Here is a 14,863-nt window from a genome sequence, read left to right as displayed (position 1 = left end):
TGTGAAAAGGAGATCCCAAATGCAGTAAGTTAAGCAAAATGAGAAGACAGAGAAATACACAACAGATGAAGGAGCAAGGTAAAAACCCACCAGACTAAATAAATGAAGAGGAAATAGGCAGTCTACCTGAAAAAGAATTCAGAGTATTGATAGTAAAGATGTTCCAAAATCTTGGAGATAGAATGGAGAAAATACAAGAAACGTTTAACAAGGACCTAGAAGAACTAAAGAGCAAACAAACATTGATGAATGTGATAAATGAAATTAAAAATTCTCTAGAAGGAATCAATAGCAGAATAACTGAGGCAGAAGAACGGATAAGTGACCTGGAAGATAAAATAGTGGAAATATATATAACTACTGCAGAGCAAAATAAAGAAAAAAGAATGAAAAGAATTGAGGACAGTCTCAGAGACTTCTGGGACAACATTAAACACACAAACATTCGAATTATAGGGTTCTCAGAAGAAGAGAAAAAGAAAGGGTCTGAGAAAATACTTGAAGAGATTATAGTTGAAAACTTCCCTAATATGGGAAAGGAAATAGTCAATCAAGTCCAGGAAGCACAGAGTGCCATACAGGATAAATCCAAGGAGAAACATGCCAGGACACATATTAATCAAACTATCAAAAATTAAATACAAAGAAAAAATATTAAAAGCAGCAAGGAAAAAGCAACAAATAACATACAAGGGAATCCCCATAAGGTTAACAGCTGATTTCTCAGCAGAAACTCTGTAAGCCAGAAAGGTGTGGCAGGACATTTTTAAAGTGATGAAAGGGAAAAACCTACAACCAAGATTACTCTACCCAACAAGGACCTCCATCAGATTTGATGGAGAAATTAAAACCTTTACAGACAAGCAAAAGCTAAGAGAATTCAGCACCACGAAACCAGCTTTACAACAAATGCTAAAGGAACTGCTCTAGGCAGGAAACACAGGAGAAGGAAATGACCTACAATAGCAAACCCAAAACAATTAAGAACATGGTAATAGGAGCATACATATCGATAATTACCTTAAGTGTAAACGGATTAAAAGCTCCCACCAAAAGACATAGACTGGCTGAATGGATACAAAAACATGACCCATATATATGCTGCCTACAAGAGACCCACTTCAGACCTAGCGACACATACAGACTGAAAGTGAGGGGATGGAAAAAGATACTCCATGCAAATGGAAATCAAAAGAAAGCTGGAGTAGCAATTCTCATATCAGACAAAATAGACTTTAAAGACTATTACAAGAGACAAGGACTCTACGTAATGATCAAGGGATCAATCCAAGAAGAAGATATAACCATTGTAAATATTTATGCACCCAACATAAGAGTACCTCAATACATAAGGCAAGTGCTAACAGCCATAAAAGGGGAAATCAACAGTAACACAATAATAGTAGGGGACTTTAACACCCCACTTTCACCAATGGACAGATCATTGGTGAAAGTGATCAATGAAGGAAACATTGGTATGCTCATCAATGAAGGAAACATTGGTATGCATTTGGTATGCTCGTTTTCCTTGGAAAGTTATTTGTGGACCTTTTTTGAGGTCTAGGGTGAAAGTAGCACTTCTAAGGAATACTCGTGTTTGCTTCTAAGGCATACCAAATATTTAAAGAAGAATTAATAGCAGTCTTTCTCAAACTCCTCCAAAAAATAAAAGAGAAGGGAGCACATCCAAACTCATGTTACAAGGCCAGCATCACTGTGATACCAAAACCAGACAAGGACACTACAAGAAAATTCCAGGCTAATATCCCTGATGAACATGGATGCAAAAATCCTCAACAAATGATTCGCAGACCAAATTCAGCAATACATTAAAAGAATCATACATGTTACATTAATATGATTAAGTAGGATTTTCTCCAGGGATGCAGGGGTAGTGCAACATCTGCAAATCAGTCTATATTATACACCACATTAATAAAAAGGATAAAAATTACATGATCATCTCAATAGATGCAGTCAAAATTCAACATCCATTCATGACAAAGCTCTCAAAAAAGTGGGTAAAAAGGGAATGTACCTGAACATAATGAAGGCCATATATGAAAAACCCACAGCTAATATTATACTCAATGGTGAAAAACTGAAAGCTTTTCCTCTAAGATTAGGAACAAAACAAGGCTGCCCACTCTTGCCACTTTATTCAACATGATAATGGAAGTCTTAGCTGGAGCAGTTAGGAAGGAAAAATGAAAGGCATCCAGATTAGAAAGGAAGAAGAAAAACTGTCTCTATTTGTAGATGACATCTTATATATAGAAAAATCTAGACTCCACACACACAAAAAAACCTGTTAGAACTAATAAATTCAGTAAAATTGCAGGATACAAAATCAATGTACAAAACCAGTTGCATTTCTATACACTAATAACAAACTGTCAGAAAAATTAAGTCTCATTTACAATTGCATCAAAAAGAATAAAATACCTAGGGATAAATTTAATCAAGGGGGTGAAAGGCCTGTACACTGAAAACTATAAGACTTTGATAAAAGAATTTGAAGAAGACACAAATGGCTAGGTATTCCATGCTTATGGATTGGAAGAATTAATGCTGTTAAAATGTTCATACTACCTAAAGCAATGCAATCTCTATCAAAATTCCAATGGCACTTTTTACAGAGATAGGAAAACAATCCTAAATTTTGTTGTAACCACAGAAGACCCCAAATAACCAAAGCAATCTCGAGAAAGATTAAAGCTAGAGGCATCACACTTCTGATTTCAAACTATATTACAAAACTATAGTAATCAATATGCTATTGGCATAAAAAGAGACACGTAGCTCAAAGGAACAGAATAGAGAGCCCCAAAATAAACCCACATATATATGGTCAATTAATTTATGATAAAGGAGCCAAGAATATACAATGGGGAAAGGGCAGTTTCTTCAGTAAATGGTGTTGGGGAAACTGGACCACTATCTTATACCATACATAAAAAGAAACAAAATAGATTAAAAAGTTGAACATAAGACCTGAAACCATAAAATTTCTTGAAGAAAACATAGGCGGTAATTCCTTGACATTGGTCTTAGCAATGATTTTTCTTGGATTTGACCCCAAAAGCAAAAAATAAACAAGTGGGACTACATTAAACTAAAAAGCTTTTGTACGGCTGAGGAAGCGATCAACAAAATGAAAATGTAACCTACAGAATGCAGTAAAATATTTGCAAATCATATATCTGATAAGAGGTTAATGTCCAAAATATATAAAGTACTACAACTCAGTAGAAAAAAAACCCCAAACAATCCAATTAAAAAATGGGTAGAGGATCTGAATAGACATTCTTCCAAAGAAAACATACAAATGGCTAACAGGTCCATGAAAAGGTACTCAACATCAGTAATCATCAGAGAAATGCAAATCAAAACCACAGTGAGATATCACCCCACACCTGGTAAAATGTTGGTGAGGATGTGGAGAAGAGGGAACACTTGTGCACTGTTGGTAGGAATGTAAATTGTTGCAGCCACTGTGGAAAAAAATATGGAGTTTCCTCAAAAAATTAAAACTAGAACTACCAGATGATCTAGCAATTCCTCCTCTGGGTATTTATCCAAAGAAAATGAAATCATGGTCTCAAAAAGGTATCTGCACCCTCATGTTCATCGCAGCATTTACAATAGCCAAGACGTGGAAACAACCTAAGTGTCCATCCACAGTGAATGGATTAAAAAAATGTGGTATATATACATAATGAAATCTTACTCAGCCATAAAAAAGAAAAAACCCTGCCATTTGCAACAATGTGGTTGGATTTGGGCATTATGCTAAGTGAAATAAGTCAGACAGAGAAAGAAAAATATGGTATGATCATTTATATGGACAATCTAAAAAAATGAGGAAATTCCCTGGCAGTCCAGGGGTTAGGACTCCGTGCTTTCACTGCTGAGGACACGGGTTCAATCCCTGGTCAGGGAACTAAGATCCTGCAAGCTGTGTGGTGCAGCCAAAAAAAAAAAGAAGGGAAAAAAATGAACTCATAGTTAAAGAGAACAAATAGATTGGTGGTTGCCAGAGGTGGGGTTTGGGGGTGGGTGAAATGGATGAAGGTGGTCAAAATGTGCAAACTTCCAGTTATAAGATAAATAGATAAATAAGTCCTTGAGATCTAATGTACAGCAAGGTGACTGTAGTTAACAATAATGTATTATATATTTGAAAGTTGCTAAGAGAGTAGATCTTAACAGTTCTCATCACAAGAAAATAATTGTAACTGTGTGATGATGGATATTACCTAAACTTACAGTGATAATCATTTTATAATTTATACAAATATCAAATCATTATGTTGTACAGCTAAAAGTAATACAATGTGTCAATAATATCTCAATTAAAAAATGTTTTTAAGGGCACCTAGAATATTAGGGTGGGGAGGCATGAGATTTATTTCAAATTAGCAAAAGAGTATATGAACTTTAAAGGTCTTGTAATAGTGGTATTGTGTTACAAAGCTCAAGGTTGGAAGAGAGTTTCAAGCTGAGACAATGATATACACTTTATCAAAAAGTAAAAGAAAAAAGAAAAGGATGTTGGATGTCTTTTGGTATTAAATGTTTGGATTACCTAGATTATTTGGGTTGGATATTGGTTACTGGACTACCTTTGATAATGTAGTTTCAGTAGAGTATTTAGGCTAAACTTTTGAATAGAGTTAAGAAGAGAGTGTATAGGCAATGGGTGTTTCCAAAAAATGGGTGTTTCAAAAAGTGTATTTTATGGATGTATTTGTTCAGAAATTATGTCTGAAATTCAGACTGAAAATTTAATGCTTCTTTTCATATGTATTTTGTATCAAGGTTCCTCGACGTCAAGATGATGAGAAGAATAATATTTACTTAGAACTAATGCAACATGACAGTACAAAATATCTTCTCTTATTAGGGAGTGTTCAGGTACATCTTTATGAAGTAATTCAGGTACGTATCAAAATTTTTTTCACCTTGGTATCACATTGTCCAGTTAAGATTTGTTTGTTGTTAAGATTTATCTGTACCTGATGGACTCCTTTTGCTTATTATCTGTGTTATGTGCTTAGTAAACTCATGTGCTTAGTAAACAATATCTTCCTCTGGCTCAAAAAAAAAGTTAGTTTGTAACAGCATAATGTTTTTTTTAAATTTTTATTGCAGTATAATTGCCTTACAATATTGTGTTAGTTTCTACTGTACAGCAAAGTGAATCAGCAATACGTATACATAGATCCATTCTTTTTTGTACTTCCCTTCCATTTAGGTCACCACAGAGCACTGAGTAGAGTTCCCTGTGCTATACAGTAGGCTCTCACCAGTTATCTATTTTATACATAGTATCAAAAGTGTATGTATGTCAGTCCCAATCTCCCAACTCATCCCATCCCCTACCCATTTTCCCCTTGGTATCCATACGTTTGTTCTCTGTGTTTTTAAAAATTTATTTTCTGGAAGGGCAATTATACAACCTAACAACCTAAAAGACTAAGCATGCTTATTTGTTTGTTTCATTTTGTTTTCTGAGATGTTTCTAAACGAGACACAAACCACAAACTCTCTTAATTGTGAGTGCCAGTTTCACTTCAGTTCTTTTATCTTTAGCTGGGCTGCTTGCAGTCTGCCCTGTGCATGTGTCATTTAGGAGTCAGCCAAAGTTTTAGGCAGAGTTTATACACAGATTCTGTGGTTCCTTCTCTCTCGCTGTCTACTGCCGCCTGCCCTTTCCTCCAAGAAAAGATAATGATTCTTCTGAACTTTGTATTTAATATTTTCTTGCTCTTTTCATAGTTTTACTAAATATAAGTTACAAAAAGTTGTATCTTTTGTGTTTCTAAACATATTATGTTTCTAAGATTAATACACTTAATTTCATTAGCTAGTATTCATTTTTTCACTGCTGTATACGTTCCATGTGAGAGTATTCCCCAGTTTATTTATCTATAATGTTTTTTTTTTTTGCTGTACACGGGCTTCTCACTGTTGTGGCCTCTCCCGTTGCGGAGCACAGGCTCCGGACACGCAGGCTCAGCGGCCATGGCTCACGGGCCCAGCCGCTCCGCGGCATGTGGGATCTTCCAGGACCGGGGCACGAACCCGCGTCCCCTGCATCGGCAGGCGGACTCTCAACCACTGCACCACCAGGGAAGCCCTATCTATAACTTTTTAATGGATATTTTGATTGTTTTCAGTTTTTTACTATTGTGCACATTGCTGCAGTGAATTTTTTTGAACATATCTTCCAGTGCGTATCTGCAGAAAGTCTCTACATTATGATGAATTGCCCTCTATGAGTCTCTAGGAAGAATTGCTACATCGTAGGTAAAGAGACCATGTTATTTATTGATCAGAGTTATCAGAGAAAGAAATTTTGGTTGTTTATGGATTTCCCCCCAAAGCCTTATGATTTTAGCTGTGGTATGCTGCCTCTGTGGATTATCTGTCAGAATTCTTCTACAGGCACTTCTACCTTAATTAAATATCACATCATTTTCCTTATTAGAATTTCTCAGTTACCCCCTTTGGTCAAAACGCAGATCCCAGAAGTACAAAGTTTACCATGAGGACTTTGGTCTTTTTTTTTTTTATGCACTTTTATTGGCTTGATGTTGGCTTGGGCTGATAGTTCTATGATAATATTTAAGCATCTGGACATCAGACAATAGAGGAAGATAAGAACTATGAGACAAATGTTTTGCATTTAGTTTGTATCCAGCCCTATTCAAACTAGGCCTAATGGGAGAATAAGTCCCATGGATGAGTTTGGCCCACCTTAAATAGCCAAGTGACCTTTTTTTAAACTTTTATTTTGAGATAATTATAGATTCACATGCAGCTGAAAGAAATAACACAGCATGATCCTATGTACTCATTTTCCCCCTGCTGGTAACATCTTTCAAAACTATGGTAAGTATCACAACCAAACTACAGAACGTTTTCATCTATGCAAGGATCCCTGATGTTGCCCTTTTATAGCTACACCCACTTCCTTCCTGCCCTTACCCTTCCTTAACAATTGGTTACCACCAGTCTGTTCTTCATTTCTGTAATTTTCTCAATGTAACCTTTTAGGATTGGCATGTTTTCAGTTAGCATGATTCTCTGGAGAATCATACAGGTTACTGCATGTATCCATAGTTCATTCCTTTCTGTTGTTGAGTAGTACTTCATGGTGTGATTGTACCACAATTTGTTTAAATATTCGCCCATTGGAGGACATCTGGGCTGTTTGCAGTTTTTTGGTGGTTATGAATAAGTTACTATATTCACAGGTTTTTGCGTGAATATAGTGTTCGCTTCTCAGATAAATTTCTGGGTTATAAGGTAGTTTGTGTGTACTGTTTTTAAAGAAGCTGCCAAACTGGTTTCCATCGTGGCTGTGCCATTGTACATTCCCACCAGAAATGTATGAATGATCCAGTTTCTCAGCATCCTCATCAGCATTTGGTAGTGTCACTATTCTTTATTTTAGCCATTCTGATGGCTGTGTAGTGTTACTGTGGTATTAATTTGCAGTTCCCTAACAGCTAGTAATGTTGAACATCTTTTTAGGAGGGCCTTTTTTTTCTCCTGGTTTTATTGAGATGTGATTTACATGCAGCACTGTACAAGTTTAAGGTGTTCAGCATAATGATTTGGCTTACATACCTGATGAAATGATTACCACAATAAGTTTAATGAATATCCATCATCTCCTATAGACAAAACACTAAAGAAATAGAGAAAAAAATTTTTTATGATGAGCAGAACTCTTAGGATTTACTCCCTTAATAACTTTCATGTATAACATGCCATGGTGTTCATTGTTTTTATCATGTTGTACACTACATCTCTAGTACTTATTTATCTTGTAACTAGAAGTTTGTACCCTTTGACTACCTTCATAAATTAAAAGGCCTTTTACAATTTATGATGCTAGTCAGCAAATTTATGCTTATCTCTTTGGTCTCTAAAGCTTGAGCTGTATCATTTGCTATTTGGGTCACATGCAGGGATAGATTATAGACCACTTGATTATAGAACTACTAGCCATGGTAGAAATCCTCATGCAGATTGGTAAAATCTAGTGCTTGGTTGAGTTGGAAAGACCTGATGATAAGACCCAAACTACAGATCATGTTTGGAAGCATGGGAGGGCCATCTGATTGTACAACAATTATCTCACTTGTATACTTGGAAAGTACACGTGTATTGTTTATGATTACCAAGTGGTATCAGTTGCTTTCTGAATATAATTGGCCTGATTTTGGAGGCCAAAGATGCTGAATTGAATTAAATAAATCACATAATAGGTTTTGCGTAACTTTATTAAAAAAAAAAAGTTATTGGGGCTTCCCTGATAGCGCAGTGGTTTAAGAATCCACCTGCCAATGCAGGGGACACGGGTTAGAGCCCTGGTCCGGGAAGATCCCACATGCCACAGAGCAGCTAAACCCGTGCTCCACAACTACTGAGTCTGCGTGCCACAACTACTGAAGCCCATGCGCCTAGAGCCCGTGCTCCGCAACAAGAGAAGCCACCGCAATGAGAAGCCCACACACCGCAACTAAGAGTAGCCCCCACTCACTGCAACTAGGGAAAGCCCACGCGCAGCAACGAAGACCCAATGCAGCCAAAAAAAGAAAAAAGTAATTGGTCTGTACTTGTATCATTAACCCCTTGTTCCTTCATATCCCTGATACATTTTGGATTTCTTTGAGGCTCTGGGAGAAACCAGAAACATCAGCTAATTGTTAAGGTCTGGGGTCCAGTTAAGGCATATAAGTATATTGGAGTTTATAATATTTCTATATTGATTATAGAAGGGAATGTAATGTTAATTTTGGAATGAATTGCAGTACCATTTGTGTTCATTGGTTAGGCTATATGATCCATACCAGATGAGCCTAAGACTAGGTGATAAATTCAACAATTAGAAAGATTGATAGCTACTGTAATTATTTGAGAAAGGTGATAGAAAATTCAAAGGTGTGGAAGATTGTTGGAGTAATGCCCCCTAAAGAATCATGCCTCCAGGTATCTATACCTTTGACTAGTCTACAGTGCTCCCCACCCCGACTACTGCGTTTAGCCATGTAACTTGCTTTGGACGGAGCAGAATCAAATTCAGGACAGGGAACCAAGTAGCTCATTGTCACACATTGAAACTCATCAATGGAGCTGGGTGAAGGCAAGCCTAAAACTCAGTGGATTTGGATGAGTTAGATCCACATTCAGGATGAACATTTAATTGGCTCTAATGAAGACTCAATTGGGTAGATCTCAGTGGGACCTTCAGAAATAATTCAAAGACATTTACAGTAGTTAAAAGTACGAATAAAAGTTTACTTATATATGAGGGAGATGAATAAGTAGGTTGAGTTTTCCATCAAAAGCAGAGACACCATTTTTAAGAGAGAAGAGAAGAAAAAGGCAGTCTTGGAAGAGTAAGATGTTTCTCCACTCCCCACTTTGGGAAAAGGGAAGCTTTAAAAAGCAAGAAGCTATAAAGAGCATGTTGACAGGATCATTAAGGAAATCAATTTCAATTACTTATGAATTTTCTGAGAAATCTTGTGACTTTATATGAAGAATATATATGATATGCTAATTTTGTGTGATGTCTGTCATTGTACCACCACCTGTTATTTTCCTCATTATAATGCCTCACCAGGAACTGAGAGGACAGGTGTTAAATAGGTTCTTGTGGATTGCTATGTTTTGGGAGTACAGAGGACATGTAGACCAGGGGCCAAAGTTTTCACTAAATGAGAATTAGTGACCAGAATGTCTGAAAGACATTCCAGAGAGCATGAGCCTTAAAAGAGGAAAACTTTTTATCTGTGTAATAAGATAATAAATAATAAGATCTGGAAGCAATAGAAGAGAGTATGGAGGATGCTACCCCCCCACCTAACCTTGAGATATGTGGGCCTTCACTTGAGGAGTCTATAATGGAAGCAGCATCCTTAGTGATGAGGCAGGTCTGAGCTAAAGAAAGCTGGAAATGTTTAGTGGAGCAGTTAAAGATGGAAGGTTGCTTGTCAACCGTGGAATGGGGGTTCCATGAGCCACAGTGGAAAATGCTGGAAAGAAAGAGAACCATTGAATGTTGGATTAGATGGGAGGACTCATAGCACAGCAGAGATGATCAGAGATGGTGACCAAGGATACCAAATGTTTTCCTGGTTAAAAAGATCCCAACAGTCCCCAAGAGATGAGAGAAGCACTCAGTTCTGTCATGAGTCAGCCTATCATGTAGATTCATGTTTAACCCCTCAAAAGGAGTGCAGGCCTGGCAGTTCCTCTACGTATAAGCAGCAGGAACATTTTTCTTTAAAACATAAATGTAAATATTAACATTTATTTCTGGTACAACCTAGAATTTTTATTTTCTTCCAAACATTCATTATTTTGGTATTTTAGCTATTAAATTTATATGTGCATTAAACATCATTACCTGATTTTTAAAAATTTATGAAATGATTTAGATAATACACAAGGGACTATATCAGTGATTCTGTATTTAAGAATTTTATTGTTACTTTTTCTAGAAAGGGTGCTTTACTGAAGAACTCCGAATGTTGAAAAGAAACACAGTAAGAACTTTACTGAAACTTCCAAAGCTTTGTGCACACACTTAACATTTCATGTAACTTTATTCTGATATTGTTTTTATTCTTTTGTTACCCTACCAGTCACTGTTTGAACTAATAGAAATATATTAAATAGAACGTATAATATTTGCTCACAATCTTCATCTCCACCGTTTTTTAAAATGCTGCTATCTTACTGCTAAATGGTGAACACAAAAGTTAGAAATCATTGGGTAAGAGAGGAAAACGCCTCTGGCTACTTCTTTGCATGGCCTTAGGATCCTCACATACTGAATTGAGGAAATATTATTTTCCTCCTTAAGGAGTTTCTAAAGAGTTGTTTACAGTTCTTACTTGAATTCCTTTTTAAGTACTTAAAAATTATTATCTTGATTAATTGATCATCTACTCAGAGAGGCTTCTGCTGCCAGTAGCCAGATCGGGGATAGGAAACATAAAAAACAGAATGATGGACATTTGAGGGCATAACCTCTGACACCCTCCTTCATTTCACATATGAGCCAGCTGTGGTTCAGAGAGATGAAATCACTTGTCTAAATCAAAATTTTATCTGAAAACGGAAGTGGAGATGGGAAAAGTGTGAATAAATACTTAAAAATATTATATACATGGATATGAATACATATATACATATGTATATATGTATCTCTGCATAATTCTATTAACAATTGTAAATTGATATTTTTCATATTTTAATCATGTAATATTCCTTAACTTTAACGTAAGGTTTTTAACATTTCAGGAATGCCATAGATTCTTCTATAGGAGTTACTTGTGTAAATTTTTTTTTCTAAATCAAGAGATTCATGCTTTGGTTTTTCTAACTTATAGATTTGTGAGGTAAAAATATCACTTGTTATCACCTCTCCATTAAAATATCTTTCTGATCAAACAATAAAATAAATTTGGCACATGTTTAGTTTATCTGCAGGGCAGAAGTGGAATTTATGTTCTCCTATGGAAACTTTGGTTATGGATTTTCACATCAGGTTAGTTCCCCTCTTTTAAAAATAATTCTACTGCAGCTCTTCAGTTAAATCATCCTCCTGAGCCTCTATCCTTTCCAGTTTGATAAAATCTTTAAAATATTTTTAAAAGAATACCATTTTTCTCTAGCCTAAAGAAAAATGAAACTTTACCATTGTTTGTTTATACATTTTTAAATAATGAGATTTTATACGAAATGCCTTTATTATAATACTTTTGTGTGTGTGTACACTTACGTAATTGAAAACAAAATTAAGTATTCAAGAAATGAATGTATTTTTATATCTAAAAATAATCATTAAAATAGTCATTGATGTTATTAAGATATTTTGTACTTTAATCACATATAATCCTTTCTCCCCCTGATTATTTCAACATCAACCCTTCTTGATTCATCAAGAGAGTAATATGCCCAAAGAAGGTATCTTCCTAGGTTTAGCCTGCCCCTTTAAATTTACTACATATATCCATGTTGCAGAGAAAATTTTTGTACATTAACCTATATCCTTTTCTTTCATTATGTCCTCAGACCGGATTCCTAGAATGGAAATCATTGTCAGTAATGGCCTTTTCAAGGAATTGTTCTAGAAAAATTGTAGCAACATATATTCTTACCAAGTGTTTGAGAGAAATCTTGATATCTCTGGGTACTGTCACAGCTTTGGGGCATTTATAAATTCAGTCCCATTAGTACTGCAGTTATGTAGGAGAAATGACCTGTATACTTTACATATAATCTTTACTTTTCAGTTTTTGCTATTTTTCATATTCTTGGCTGTTTTTTAATTAGGAATTGAGAGTCGGTACATCAGTGTTATTAAATAAGTCTACTGCTGTGTGTTAACAGGGAAATCCCTGTAAAATGTATTTTTAAATTTTGCCTGTGGTATATTATAATGTTTTTTAATATATTTTGAATCACAGGTAAGTAATATATTGATGAAAGCCACTAGACACGAGCTTTTTTTCTTTTTCCCCTTTCTGCTTTGATTTTTCTTTCTTTTCATTTTGCCTATTTTCTTATCATAAATTAGGCCTTAGAGGGATCCCTAATCAGTCCTAAACTGTGTCACAAAAGGCTTAGTCCTTTTTGTGACAAAGTTTATGAGTACCAAGTTCAGAGATAGGTGTTATATCTGGATATAACATGTAACAATACCATTCTTAGGGAGATAGATCCTTTTGAAATAAGACTGGGCAAATACTGTATTGTTTTATGTAGGTGGACTCTACTAAAAACTAGGAACAAAGGCATTGTAAGGAAAAGAGTGGGAAATTTAATAAAAGTTCTATTTGATTTTATGTCCATGAACTTTTCAGTAACATAGTCCCCTACTTACCTATCATGATAATGTATAAAGAGGACTTGCACTGGAGGAGATAAAGTTGCATTCAAATGTTGGCTCTCATGCCTGTTGGGTAACCCTTGAACAATTACTGATCTTCAGTATTATCTGTAAAATAGGCATAGTTATCTACCTCATAGGATTATTGGGATGATTAAAGATGCAAAATTATTGGAAGATACTTAGTGCTCAATGTTAATTCTTTCTTCCTCTCTTAATTCCTTTCCTCTTTATATATATCATTTAAGTCCTGGGGGATAGTAGTATTAGGATGAACTGGAATTGTAACTAAATAGTGTTAATATATACCTATTATTTTCCTCAGTTAAAACCTCTTCAGAAAATTATTAATCCATCTATGTTTATGAATATTGCACCACCTCCAGAAAGAACAGACCCTGTGACGTAAGTGTTAAAGTCTTATTAACGCAGTTATATCATGTGGCATTTAAAATATGTAATCCATTTGATGGATAATTTTGGTTGTCTTAAGACATGGCCAGAATGAACTAGACTCCAAGATAAAGAAAGCAGTGAATTGTTTTGTTTAAGGGGGAAGCCTAAACAAAGCCAAACAGGGTGTAGCCCTGGAGAGAGGAGTTGAGGAGGTCTGGAGATAAGAAAAGAAGAGAAGGGTTGCCAACTTCATGGCTGAAGGAGGGAAGGGAGGGGAAGCCTAACAAGGAAAGTTGGCCAGTGAGATGTTCCTTTTGCAGAAAGAGGTGAGGAACTTTTAAGATCAAGATGCCTAATAGTTGCCAGTTTTCTGCTCTGCAGTATGGTAGCATTACCCCCCACTTCCACACACTCCAGTTGTTATTTCCAAATTTTCAGCAAAAAGCCTATGGTCAAAAAAATGCAATTAGCAGGCCAAAAGTAACTTAACGTATAGTATGTCAATTAGTCTTGCAATTTCAACAGTAAAATTAGATCAAAGAAAAATGAGCACCTGAAAGAGAGATATTTAATCTATGGTGCTATCCAAGAATAAGGAATGGAAAATACTTGAAATGAGATTGAGGAAATTAGGTATAGAATAGGAAATTATATTCTGAAGTGCTGATTTCCTATCAGCACTGGGTATTATCATTAAAAATAAATGTTGTCCATTTGGTATTGGTGATTTGTTGAAATAGCAAAGCTTAATGTTTTTCTTATGTTTATTGATTATTATTTCCTTATTTATCCATTGATTCAATAAACATTTATTGAACGTTTGCAAGGCACTAAAAATACAAAGATAAATGAGGCTTGGGCCCTGCCCTCAAGTAGCTCATGGTTTAAAGCAAAGGTAACATGTAAAAAAAATAAGATAATACAAATGAGATGGAGCCCTTCTAGAGGGTAACATAGAGGTCTGGGGGACACAGCCAAGGGGCTTCCCATACTTCTTGGGGGAGTCAGGAGGATCGTATTATCAAGTAAGGATCCACAAAAGAAAGAGTGCTCGATGTAAGACTTGAAAAATGAGTAGTGGTGCATCAGGTTGATTTTGTAAGGACGAGGAGACACATTCCCCAAAGACAGCACATAAGTAAAAGGTGGGAGCCATAAGAGGCTATGTTACAATGGGGAACATTGTAACATACATTCCCCATACAATGGGGAACAGTGAGTAGTTTGTTGTGGGTTGCAAAGCGCATAGGAGCAAGGAAAGGAGCAATGGGAGATGAGCTGAAGCAGTAGTCACGGGCAAGATATGGTGGTCCAGAGGTGAGGCTCTAGAGTCCAGACTACATGGACTCTGCCAGGTACTAGCTGTGTGACCTTGAGCAAGTTACTTCGGCTCTTTGTGCTTCATCTATTGAATGGGATAAAAATAACAGCTACCCAATTGAGTTATTGTAATGATTAAATAAGTTACGTATAAAGCACTTGGAACATGGTAGCAAATAGAATTCTCAGTTGTTAGCTACTTATTAAAGTAATAAATGTTTTATCATC

At 35.8% G+C, this 14,863-nt stretch overlaps 1 protein-coding gene across 1 annotated transcript in view; it reads left to right on the top strand.

Moving 5' to 3' along the window:
- Positions 1-14,863, top strand: part of C2CD6 (C2 calcium dependent domain containing 6) — a 142,532-nt gene that overhangs the window by 43,012 nt on the left and 84,657 nt on the right. The window contains 4 exon segments of the mRNA XM_079923486.1: positions 4,822-4,941; positions 10,524-10,568; positions 11,507-11,575; positions 13,245-13,324. Coding sequence (XP_079779612.1) covers positions 4,822-4,941; positions 10,524-10,568; positions 11,507-11,575; positions 13,245-13,324 — 314 coding nt within the window.

Source organism: Stenella coeruleoalba (assembly GCF_951394435.1).
Source record: "Stenella coeruleoalba genome assembly, chromosome: 6".
Lineage (NCBI taxonomy): Eukaryota > Metazoa > Chordata > Mammalia > Artiodactyla > Delphinidae > Stenella > Stenella coeruleoalba.
This window is presented reverse-complemented; position numbering and strand designations above follow the sequence as displayed.